At 43.0% G+C, this 12,983-nt stretch overlaps 1 protein-coding gene across 1 annotated transcript; it reads left to right on the top strand.

Annotated features, from left to right (window-relative positions):
• The first annotated feature begins 6,213 nt into the window (after positions 1 to 6,213).
• LOC308129972 (serine/threonine-protein kinase SBK1) lies at positions 6,214 to 11,683 on the top strand. The gene is made up of 4 exons (XM_080496123.1): positions 6,214 to 6,401; positions 8,113 to 8,321; positions 9,666 to 9,868; positions 9,954 to 11,683. Exons 2-4 carry the CDS (start codon positions 8,159 to 8,161, stop codon positions 10,593 to 10,595), a joined length of 1,008 nt encoding a protein of 335 aa, XP_080352249.1. The 5' UTR covers positions 6,214 to 6,401; positions 8,113 to 8,158; the 3' UTR covers positions 10,596 to 11,683.
• Positions 11,684 to 12,983: the final 1,300 nt, after the last annotated feature.

Below are 12,983 nucleotides of genomic sequence, written 5' to 3'. Positions count from 1 at the left end.
TAAATGAAACAGCGCTGAAGCGACGCTGTCTGGGTGAGTTTGTCATTATAAGCTTGCAAAATGCTGTAAATTGAGTGTTTGTTTTAAATATTTCTCTAGATTTTGCAGCAGGACTCATTGTGGGAGCTGATGATGTTTCCTCTGGTGTGTTTTGGAGCTGAGACTCAACACTTCATGATGAGCGTTGAAGGGAGTCTGGCGCTAAAACCAGGACCGGACCTCCTGGGCCGTCCTCGGGGGTCCGTTTTGTCCGTCCTCGCGGCTCTGTAATTCCACCCCAGCGAGCTGGGTCGTGGCGGGCCGGGAGGTTTGGGACCGAGTCCGGCGCCTCTCAGGCTGCAGCATCGGGCTGTAAAAGATCTCAAACAGGAGGTGACCCCATGTCGGCGCTGACGGCGTAACACGAGGATCACACATCTGAAGACGCGCTCCTCCAAATGCCTCCGGTTAGCGATGGCAGCCAGCTGAGTGACGGGGGGGGGGGAGGGGGGTCTGGAACTCACAGGATATTCTTGGAAATATCTCATCAATTCAAATACATCAATCATTCTGTAGCACAGTTCTGCAACCTGTACAAGCAAAAAGAGATGTTTGTGTCACTTCCCAGCCAATGAAATTCATCTGGAGCCACAAGACGTGTTTAACTGTGAACAACAAGACCTCACCGCCAATTCAGCTCCATACAAACACCTGAGACACAGACAGAGGACGTGAGAGACAAACAGAAGACGTACAAAGACCTGAGACACAGACAGAGGACGTGAGAGACAGACAGAAGACGTACAAACACCTGAGACACAGACAGAGGACCTGAGACACAGACAGAAGACGTATAAACACCTGAGACACAGACAGAGGACGTGAGAGACAGACAGAAGACGTACAAACACCTGAGACACAGACAGAGGACATGAGAGACAGACAGAAGACGTACAAACACCTGAGACACAGACAGAGGACGTGAGAGACAGACAGAAGATGTACAAACACCGGAGACACAGACAGAGGACCTGAGACACAGACAGAAGACGTATAAACACCTGAGACACAGACAGAGGACGTGAGAGACAGACAGAAGACGTACAAACACCTGAGACACAGACAGAGGACATGAGAGACAGACAGAAGACGTACAAACACCTGAGACACAGACAGAGGACGTGAGAGACAGACAGAAGACGTACAAACACCTGAGACACAGACAGAGGACATGAGAGACAGACAGAAGACGTACAAACACCTGAGGCACAGACAGAGGACGTGAGACACAGACAGAGGACATGAGAGACAGACAGAAGACGTACAAACACCTGAGACACAGACAGAGGACGTGAGACACAGACAGAGGACATACAAACAACTGAGACACAGACAGAGGACATACAGACACCTGAGACACAGACAGAGGATGTGAGACACAGACGGAGGACGTGAGACACAGACGGAGGACGTGTCTATATTCACCAAATACATGGACAATTTATATGGTTTAGATTATGTTTTGTTGTTTTAGCTTTTTTCTTTAAATTAGTTTTTCCGTCATTAGTGATTTTCATTGGGTTTAGCAGCTTTAGCCATTTTACCTGTTTTGACTTTTTTTTTTTTTTATAGCTAATTAAGCAATTTGAGTTGTTTTCGTTTTTTTTACAGTTTCAGCTGTTTTTGTTTTTAGACATTTTTGAATCATTATAGTTTTGGAATTTTTCTTTGAAGGCTTTCTTTTACTATTGTAATCTTTACCAATTTTATTTTGTTAGCCTTATTTCGGTCTTTTTAGAAGATCAAAAATAATCATATTTCATACCATCTTTTTTTTAACCAATTTTATCTCTTTCATTTTTATCTATTTTACTTTTTTATCCAGCAGCTAAAAAGGCAAAATCCTTTTGAAACAAAAAACAAATAAATCTTAAAAAGTTATTATTATTTCCTTTATAATCCTTTTCTAAAATTCTTATTATCATTTTTACTTCATTTTTTATGTTTCATTTCAATTCTTTCTTCCAACAAATACGTTTTTAATGAGTGACTCAGCAGTTTCAGAGCAGGAAGTTGGAAGGTGAACCTCCTCGTCTCTTTGTGCTATGTCATAGTTTGGATGTTCCCCACTCCCAGAATAATCTGAATAACTCCCAACTGTCACACTGTTGAGTGAGGACACACACACACACACACACACACACACACACACACACACACTCACACACACACACACACACACACACGCACACACACACACACACACACACACCCACACACCCTGTTAGAGAAGGGACAGACCTTCAACTATATATTGTGGCCCTCAGTACTTCTAACCAAACATCCATACATGTGATGCACTGATACCACCTTTTTAAAGGGCGAGTACAAGTACTCACCTTTAATTTCCGAGTACCAATGTGAGTACTCTGTGCAGTATTAGATCCGATGTCCAATGCTCGTATCGGTGCAGCCCTACTACAGGTACATCTCAAAATCTGAGAATATGAAGACTGAATCCAAACTACAGTCTGAAACTTCCATATGTTTTTGATTTCCTGCACACAAGCTGAGAAATTTTAAGTCATTCTGGTTTTACTCCCAACAGTTTCCAGCCGATCATTCTCATTCAAACAGACCAAACACAAACACCGCCCACTCTTCAACACTGCTGGTTGCATGTGATGGTTTCATTCTCACTTCGTCAGCTGAGACTTGAATGTGCGATGTAGCATGCCTCATGCAGGATCTCCGTATATCAGAGCCAAAAACCATCTACAAATGCAACAAACAACTGAAGAACTTCACATTTGCCAAATTGCACAAATGGAAAATACATTTGTTTCTTTTGTACACTGGGTTTTCTGCACAAGAGATTTAAGTCAATATAGAGAGGAATTTACTGGTTGTGCTGGAATATTCAGGCTGCAGCCCTTCCGTTCACCCAAACCAGCATGGACAGTGACAGATAGCTTTATGAAATTGTACCTCATGTGCATGACTTTATGAATGTGTAAGGGATAAGTAAACCATGTGTGACGGATACACTAGAAGTGTTCAGTACATTCATCCGTCTTTTCTGCAGCCACTTTATACATGCGGTGGCTGCAGGGTGGGATTTAGTGGGGGATTCACTGTCCACAGCGTCTCCCAGCTGCACTGTGGACAGGTCAAGATGGATTACTGAAAGAAAAATGAAGACGTGACATCGCAGCAGGACCACCACAGCTAAAAACACAAGTGAACATGAGCTTCTGTGAAAACCTGAAAGAAATCCCCGCTTATCTTATTGGTGGTGGCATACATTTGATCTCTTATATAATCTCCTTTGAATTGTGGTACAAACACGCAAAATAATACCAGTCTCATCAATACACAGTGCGATAATGAAATGTTTGTGAAAAATGAATTAAAATCGTATAATATGCAAAACAATACATGTTGCAGCTTTATATATGTAGCTTTCGCCCTCTTTTAAAAGCCTTTCACTTATGTTGTCATAAATAATTTACTCAGCAAACGGTGCAGCATTTTTGTTTAATGTTATTTTAAGATGTGTCACATCCTATCAATTCTCTCCCAATGAGCGAAGCAAACTGGGTAACCATGGCGAACGCCAAAAATATCACTGAATGCCCACACACTCTCTCTCTTCCACTGCCATCGGTGCTTTTTTAGCTGTGTGTGTGATATTTGGAGAGAATGAGCAAGAAGACGATATGTTGAAAGAGCTACAATAGTTAACGATGACTGATCTTTGATGCTTTGAACAGCCTCTTTCTTCTTCCCTTCTTTCTTTTTTAGAGCAGTGGGAATGGTATGGACGAGCTGGAACCAGCAGATGGCGGTAATGTAACTTCACGAATGCCAAATGACGTTGAACCCAAGTGATGAAGAAGAAGGAAAACAGTCATCAGGGATGAAAAAGCTGCTGATAAGCGAGAGAGTCATCAGGGACGACGACAGCGGTGGGAAACAATGTAGATAGATAGAACCAGGAGATGGCCGAAATACAAGTTTATGGACGCAAACAGCTGTAAAACACCAAATAATATTTTAAGAAGAAGAACTAAATTAGCTTTCAATGCAATTCATTACGTTTGACCAGTTTAGTGGTCGTTCATCATCTATAACAGCTACAGTTTTCTACAAAGCTCAGGTAGAATGTCATTCGGTGAAAACTGGGGCATCTTTTAATTCAACTCCTCCTGAATTCCACTCTGCATGGAAGACTTCTGTTTAGACTTTGTCAGGTCTCGTTTTGTCTCTTAGAAAAATGTATGCGTCTTGCCTGTTTGTCATTTCCGGTTTAATTTTGTAATTCACCTGTCTGAATCACGTCTGATGCCCTTCGAACTGCGTGGCGGCCTGAGTAAACTGATAGAACATCAACTATTCAAGGAAAGAAAAAAGGGAATTTCACTTGGACCATGTTTTCTTTCTCGTTGGTTCGGGTGAAGATGGATCAGGGGACGGTCCCTACCGTCAGAGGTTGGCGACCCTGTCTCGCAAAAAAGAGCTACAATGCTTTTTTTAGGTTTGTAAATTTCTACAGACGCTTCGTTAGGGAATCCACTGCATGCTTTAACCACTGTGGAGATATCGTTCTCCTGGTCCCCACGAGCTGACGCTGCCTTCAAGTGCCTCAACATTCTCCATACAGGCGCACCTGTCCTGGTGGTCCTCGATCGCAAGAGACAGTATATTGTACAAGTGGACACCTCCAACCTTGGCGTGGAGGCAGCCTTCTCTCAGAGGAGCTCTACTGACCACCTTGTCCAACCCTGTGCCTTCGTCTCCAGGAGGCTGACTACCGCCGAGAGGAAGTATGACGTCAGTAATCGGGAGCTGCTGGCCTTGAAGTTAGCCTTGGAGGAGTGGCCTGGCACTGGCCAGAGGTGGCAAAGACTCGGTTCATAGTCTGGACTGACCACAAGAAGCTAGAGTACCCGAGGACCAGAGATTGAACTCACGGGAGGCCAGGTGGGCACCTTACTGTACTTTCATCATTCCAACTTCGCCCTGCCCTATCATCCAGAGTCAAAAACTGTTCAACCAGACGTCATCTCACTGCTGTTTGACTCCTTCAACTGAGGTCGAGGGCCCTGACACAATTTTACCCTCCACATGTTTTGGGGGGACGATGTCTTGGGAGATAGAAGAGGGAGTCAAGAATGCTCTTGAGGGCCAGCCAGTCCTGGGGAAGTGCCCACCAAACCGCATTCTTGTGTCCGAGACCTTCAGGTTCGACGAGATCCAGAGGACCCACTCCTTGCATGTGTTCTGCCATCTGGGAGGCAACAGAACTGTTTTCACGGTCAGACAGTGGTTTTGGTGGTCCAGAAACATTCAGGACTTTTTGACCACCTGCCATGTCTGCGTCCAGCTCAAAGACCTCCATTGTCCAGTTCCTGGCCTCATGCACCCCTTTGCAATGGGCTTTGTTACTGGGCTGCCCGTGGTCCTCATGGTCATCCTCATAGTTGTGGACCAATTCTCCAAAATGGGGCATTACATTGCTCTCCCGTCCACCAAAGAAACTGATACTCTCCTAAATCAGGTCTTCAGAATACTCGGGTTCCCAGTGGACGTGGTGTCGGACCGGGGCCTGCCTGTCATGGTCATACCCTTAAACAGGTCACCTGTGTTTCTCTGTGTTTGGCTCTGTGCCAGGTTGTCTTTGTCCCCTGTGGCTGGACATCCTGTGTCTTTTGTATCCATCCTACTGTTTCCCTCTGTGTTGCCCTCAGTGCTTTTGGACTCCTGTTTATCGGACCTGGCTTTGGGTTACCCTTTTGGACACTCTTCCCTCTCATAAACTCTGTAAACTGCACGATGGAGTCCGAGTCTGCTTCTGGGCTCACCGTGTTGTGTGACAGATTTATCTGATGTGTTTTTGTGCGGTTTGCATTTCATCTCTGCTGGCGATTCTGGGGGGTGATGTATCCTCAATCAAATTAGCAATAGACAGTAAATTAAAGGGTAAAAGACACGCTGTGGACAGAGCGAGGTGACATTCAGGGAAAGGTCAGAGTCTGATCAACAGCTTTTATGGCGAACCCCCCCAGGAAATGACAGCGTAGAGTCGTGTGTGTGTGTGTGTGTGTGTGTGTGTGTGTGTGTGTGTGTGTGTGTGTGTGTGTGTGTGTGTGTGTGTGTGTGTGTGTGTGTGTGTGTGTGTGTGTGTGTGTGTAATCAGCTGTCAGCTGGCTCCTGGCAGCAGTGGAGAGCAGAGCTGTGTGCAGCAGCAGCAGGAGCAGCAGGAGCAGGAGGAGGATTCACATTCAACCTGAGCCCTTTACAACAAAGCTCATCCTTTCTCCGCTGGTCTCATTGTGTGTGTGAGTGAGAGAGTGTGTGTGTTTGGATTGCCTGTCTTCAGACTCCAGTGACTGTGCTGACAGCAGTCGTCCCCAGACAAGGTAAGCCTGAAGCAGACTGATGTCTGGTCAATGTGAAGTTCAAGAGCGACTCCACAGCAGTTTCACACGTATCTCCTTATTCTCTCTTTACCACAGCTTTTCTGCAAATTCCCTCGTAGCTCGTGACAAACTCTAAAATCAGGAGTAAATTCTGTGAGTGAGATTTTCAGAACTGACCAGAATTAGATCAAATTGCTTTGTACTTTGACTGAACTTTGGCCCACTTACTTTAAAATGTGAAAAACGCTTAATACTGTTAGATTACAAAGGTCCATCAGGCCCACTGTGATTTTTAATAACATTTACATGTTTGGAATCATAACTTTTTTCCCCCCACAAATTGTTGTACTTTGGGACTTTTTATCATTTAAAAATAAATGTGATGTTGGATTATTAAATAAAGCTTGTTTGATTGTACTCAAATAGAGTACAATTGTTTTAGTGACCCTAGAAACTCACAATTTTATAACAATGTAAAGAAAAAAACAATCCAGAAAGAGTGAGGGATATTTATTCATTTAGTTATTTATTTATTGTGATTTGTTTATTTTATTATTTATTTAATTCTTTAAGATATGTATTTAGTTGAGAATATAGTCAAACGTGTGTGTATAGCAGTACTTTAAGAAATCTGTGCAACCAGTATTATCTATTCATCAGCTCCTTTATCCAGGGAGGAAATTAATAGATTGTTTATTTGATGACTTTTAGTTTTTCTGTGATTTGAGCCAGAGCAGCGATCAGATGTGGAAGGACACATCTCATTAACGTCACCGAAACCAGAGTGCATTTCATGTATTTCAAGCACTTTGTACATGACGAACATTTGCACTCCAATGCATGATAAGTATTCAGTGACACTAACTGAACTTAGTGGGTGATTATAGTTACTTTACTACATTTACATACCTCCTTAAATGTTGTTGTTATCATGCTGCCAAGCTGTCGGCACTGCGTGCCTCCGACTAATCATGTATATGTGTACAATTATTACAAATCTAAAAAGTTCATGTGCCTTGAGGAGAGGATCCAGCCGTCATCATCTGCAATAAAAGTTGAATTTGGCAGTTTGTGTTTAAAAAAAAACAACGTATTGTGCTTTCAACTCAATAACAGTTCTAGTTATGTTTGTTCTGTCTTTATGGTTCTCGCTGAGTAATCACTTCCTCTCCTCTGTCTTTAAACCACGTTGAGGAGACGTCCCGTTGAGTCATTTTTCTCCCGGAGATCGTTGTATTGGACCAGCTTTTCAATACAGGGTACTGCTACCTGGATGTTAGAGTGACTTTTACTTCTCTGTAGAATTAAAAAACTGTATCAGACTGTCTTTTTTGACATTAAAAAGAGAAGACAAAGAGGAGAGGATATCTAGTTTCCCTTCGACCCTGAACATAAGACCATCGCTCTGTGGAAGAAGAAAAAAAAGCCTTGTCTTGTATTTGAACGAGTACAAAGAAAACAAAAAGCAATCTTGAATAATAGGTTATACACTTAAAGATATCCAGAAAATATTTGCAGGTTTAAAAAAAAAAAAAAAGTGACAAGAAGAACACAATTTACAATAAAAGTCCACATATGAACGTCGTGGAGAAGCAGCTGCAGATACGCAGAATATCATAATACCTGCAAAAACTCTGTTGAAGGCTGAGCTGCTTTTCAGCACTCTTTCAACATGAGCTTTTGCGTCTGCTGCTGTTCCCTCTTCCACCAGGCCTCCGGCTTCAGTAGCGTCTCTCCTCGTCTCTGTTTGCCTGAAGATGATCGAGCTGGGCCTCGCTGACGGCAGCTTGATCGACGAGCTGATCGAGTTGACGGCACAGAGCCTCGGAAACCTGGAGATCCAGGAGCACTTCAACGTCATCAAGGAGATCGGCAGAGGGAAATATGGGAAAGTGCTGCTGGTCACTCATCGCTTCAGGGGTACGACCACAGTGTTCGTGTTTAATACGATATATCTTGGAAAATACGGTTGATTGGTGTTCTAAATTTTAAAGAGATTTAAAATTTTAACAAGAGACACTCGCCACTAAAAATACAAAAGAGATCAGTACTGGTGACTAATTTCTTCTCCTATCCGACACCAAGTCAAACCAGAGCTGGTAATGACACCGGCATACACTTAATTTTGTACTGAAGGACGTACAAGGTAGTTTCCTACAAATAACAGTTTGTAAAAAGTATGATGTTGTTATTCTTTAAGCTCCAAGCGTCACCGTGCTTTCTATCAGGCTTCACCTAAACACATCAGCCACTGACATGATAATCAAAACTGCAGCTTCTTCATGAGCTTCACTGATCACACGTGGAAGAAGAAGTAGCTGTACCAGCTTGCAGTCAATGTGACCTAAATATTGTAATACCTCCGTGCGTGTACATCGATCTCTTAACAGAGAAACCTGGTATCAGTCGGCTCGATGTTCAGGATCAATCTGCACATCGGGAGAGATGATTTTTCATTGTAAAATTCCTTTTTGAGAACATTGAGCTTCTAATTTATTAATTTTGATTCTTAAAAACGATAATTATTTAGGTGACCCCCAACATCAGACCCTTCATCCTGAACCCTTTTTAGAACTCCTAGTTTCTTTACAGAAAGAAATTTAAATCTTTATGTACGTTTAAAGCTTTTAAAGCATTCCATTTTTGTGAAATGTTTTCAAGACTACAGTGTATTTAATGCCCAATTTAATTTATTTGGAAGAGTTAAATTATATTTTAATAAGTATGAAGTTTTTTCAGTGGCCTATGAAAATGCATGTGATCAGAAATATCACACTATTGTTTTTTAAAACAAATCAGAGGTACTTAAGTTGGACCTAAAACAATACTGTTTGTGTGATTATGAACATTTTAAAGCAAAAGTTTCATTAAAAAAAATTTAAAAACCTCATCAATTCACCTTGTTTTGTTACAATAACGTCACGCTGCTGCATGCCAAGATTTAAAAAAATGGTCCCCAGATTACATTTTGCCACAGCTTGGACTGCTCTGCTTTAGATAAAATACAGAGAAATGTATTGAACGTGGCGAATCAGGCTTGCTGACTTTAGGCTTTAGACTTTAATTCTAAAAGCATTACAGCCACTGTGTTTGCAGGGTTGAGTGGTCACCCCTGAGATCTCTATGATTCTGAGTAAAAATCCCTACAATGCTGAATGATACATATAAATATTGTCCTACTGAAATGGTCACGGTATGTATGATACTTTTCTTCTGTAAGCTCACGTCCCTGATCCGTGACAATAATAGCTGGATGATCTGCAGGAACCCCCATGGCCTTGAAAGTGATGCCCAAAGCCTCAACTAAGCTGCAGGGCTTCCTGCGGGAGTACTGCATCTCCTTACACCTGTCACACCACCCCTGCATCGTGGGCCTCTTCGGCATTGCTTTCCAGTCTAATGAGCACTACTGCTTTGCCCAGGAGCTGGTCATCGGGAGGGACCTTTTCGCCGTTATTCAGCCAAGAGTGAGTCGAACAGTCGCAAAAATAGGACAGAGTCCAAGTCCAGAGTGTCAGTGGCGTTTGATCATAGCTTCTCCGCTTCTTCTAGGTGGGTATCCCCGAATCTTCAGTCAAGCGCTGTGTCCTTCAGGTCGCCAGCGCTTTGGAGTTCATCCACAGCCACGGCCTGGTCCACCGCGACGTCAAGCCAGAGAACATCCTCCTGCTGGACAGTCACTGCTGCCAGGTCAAGCTGGCAGACTTTGGCCTTGCCCAAAAGCGAGGCACCCTGATACGCTACATCACGGGAACGCTTCCCTACATGGCCCCGGAGCTGTGCACGGTGGCCCTGCTGGAGGGCCAACAGGAAGTGAGCGCGCCGCCGCTCAGCGTGGAGCCCGGTCTGGACACGTGGGCCTTTGGGGTGGTCATCTTCTGCATCCTCACCGGCTACTTCCCCTGGGAGCGCTGCATGGACTCCGACGACTTCTACCAGGAGTTTGCAGAGTGGTGCCAGGTGGAGGAGAGGCCGGACGCCGAGGACGACGTCCCCCTGCTGTGGAAGAGATTCACTCCAGACGCCTTGGCCATGTTCGCCAAGCTGTTGGATCCAGATGTGGGGAAGAGGTGTGCGGTGGGGGAGGTGAGGGCGTATGTGGACAAGGAATGGCTGAAGAAGGTACAAGGAGACGAGCCGGGCACAATCAGTGACTCTGGGAATAACGGCGGGAACAGCAAGACGGACAAATGAACAGGAAGTGATTTGAAATTGATCTTCAAGAAGCTGAACGGTGGCTTGTAATCTGTCGTTAGTATCATACTGAAGGATAGTGAATCATTCTGAGGCCGTTTTTGGCTCTTTGACGGGATCTAACCGACACAAATCCAGCTGCTGCTGGAACGTACTGATAGAATAAGTTTCCAACTTCTAGTCTCTTTATAGACAGTCCTACTTCTAGTGTACCAGATTAGGTCGTTGGCACCAATTCAATGTGTCATAAATACAATTGTGCTCAAGTGGAGGTGCTTTTCACAAAGTTTGACAAAATTACCTGGTCGTTTCCAACCTGAGAACCATGAAAGAACCACGGAACAAGTGTTTAGTCGTCATGTCAGAGTGACAAGCACCGAGAACGTTTCTGGTTTGAATGCAACAGGCCTTTCTGTGCGGAGTTTCCATGTTCTACCTGTGCCTGTGTGGGTTCTTCAGCTTCATTTGGTGGGACTGAGTGACTGCCTGTCTCTTTGTGTTTGTCCTGTGAGAGACTGAGGACCGTCCAACCAGCTGCCGTCTGGAGATCACACGTTTCTTCTTTTTTTCTGCACTTCATCACATTTCATTGCAGGACAAGTTCATCTCTGTCGATATGAAGCTGCATTTAACTTAACAGAACAGCATAAAATGTATGTTTACAGATGAAGTGAAGCAGAAACTAAAAATAATTTAGATAGGACAATATCTAAATAATACCACACTATATTTTTCTAAATATGAGATATTCACCCTATATAATCAGTTTTCTCAATTTTTGCATAAGCTCAAATGCCTGTTTTCTGGCTGTTCAGAGCACTGAGGGGAAACCTTCACCGAGGAACAACATGCAAACCCTGTCAGTTCACATGGATGGATGTGGATTGAACTCATTATTATATTCTAGAAGCTCTCATAGAAAACTTCGTTTTGGCTTTATGTTGAGGTTTTCTGCTCTTTTCTATACCTTTTTTTAGTTTGATTATTCATGAACAAGGTTGACTATATTTAGATTTCCAGAAAAAAAGCAGCGAGACAGCCATATCAAGATTTAGGACTTTTAAAATGTGGTTTAGCTAGATTTTTTTGACGTGTCAATATTATAATTTGTTGTCTGGTTAATTAATAAATACATCAAAAAAACATTTTTTTATTTATTTTTACTAATAAAAGCCAGTTGTGGTGACCTTCCGACTTCCTGTTCACGAGAGTGCATTTCTTTTTCAGTGACTGCTTAACTCTGGCCCTGTTTTACACGACAACGACTACGAGTGTTTCCACAAAACTTTCTTCACTTTTGGGGGGGTCCGGTAACACGGCACCAGTATTCTGATCCACTGTATCTGCAAAGTTTTTATCGTGGCTCCTACGGTAGAAAGATTCTTTCACGGTCGTTGAAACGTTGTGGTGTAAACTGGACCTCACAGTAAAACATGAAGCACTTCTTGCGCCTGAAACGTCGACGTGCTGTGTGTGGGAGTGAGCAAGAAGGCCACATCATATCTTGCACATTGTGTAGCATCATCACGACATCTGTCAAAATGAATGCGTTAATGCAGATCCAACCATCATCGAGGCTAATCTGATTAAAACAAACAAAAAAAGTGCTCATTTGCATAAACCTGGCAGGACTCTGCTGGGGAGCGGCGTTCCGATGCATGGCAAAACTTTTGTAAAAGGTCTAAAGTACCTGTAGTGGAACCACAACGAGTGCAGGCTCAGCAGCTGCACGGATTATTTTTCACCTCGGATGATTTCGGAAATCCTTTTCGCTGAACTGTTTTACTAATAAAAGAGAAAGTTGGTGACCAGGGCGCCATGTCGGTTTGGTTTGACCTCCAGGAGCAGACCGCCCGGGATGACTCATGTCATCAAGTCTGGGGCTCATCATCTGGAAGAAAATTACAATTTATATTGACAAATATTTTAGTTAAGTTTAAGGTGTTTAATAAACAAGTCCATATATTTATTCAATTCTTCCTGGAGTCTGTTTGCTCGTGCAAAATGATCAGTATAGATTAAAGATGAATGATATTTAATGGTGTTTAATTGCAATTAATCTACAGCAACCCTGTGATTAATCTGATTAAACATTATGAGCATTTGGCAACACGAATAATAACATTTCCTGCAGTGGTTTGAAAACAATATGTATAATTCCCCGGGAGGATTTCTTAGAGAGGCACATTAATGTGAAATGATCTGCAGCTGTTTTGGTGTCTAATGGTAGAAGATGCCATCCCGTCCTCTGATGTGTCACAGAATGTTGTTTTCTTGGTTCTAATGAAGAACTGAAACAGAAGAAAAATATCCCCCATGTGGGGATATTTTTCATGTTTATTCCTGTCACTGTGAGCTCTGAGCTCTCCAGTGTCTTTATAATTCCGT

Source organism: Blennius ocellaris (genome assembly GCF_963422515.1).
Source record: "Blennius ocellaris genome assembly, chromosome: 5".
Taxonomy (NCBI): Eukaryota; Metazoa; Chordata; class Actinopteri; order Blenniiformes; family Blenniidae; genus Blennius; species Blennius ocellaris.
Note: the sequence above shows the minus strand (reverse complement) of the source record. Positions and strands in the feature narration are given on the sequence as shown.

What these genes read in the sequence shown, in the direction of transcription:
- LOC308129972 (XM_080496123.1), top strand. Translation starts at nt 8,159, where the DNA reads ATGATCGAGCTGGGCCTCGCTGACGGCAGCTTGATCGACGAGCTGATC. An exon ending in GGTCACTCATCGCTTCAGGG is followed by an intron (nt 8,322 to 9,665) that starts GTACGACCACAG and finishes GATGATCTGCAG; the next exon opens with GAACCCCCATGGCCTTGAAA. An exon ending in TCGCCGTTATTCAGCCAAGA is followed by an intron (nt 9,869 to 9,953) that starts GTGAGTCGAACA and finishes CGCTTCTTCTAG; the next exon opens with GTGGGTATCCCCGAATCTTC.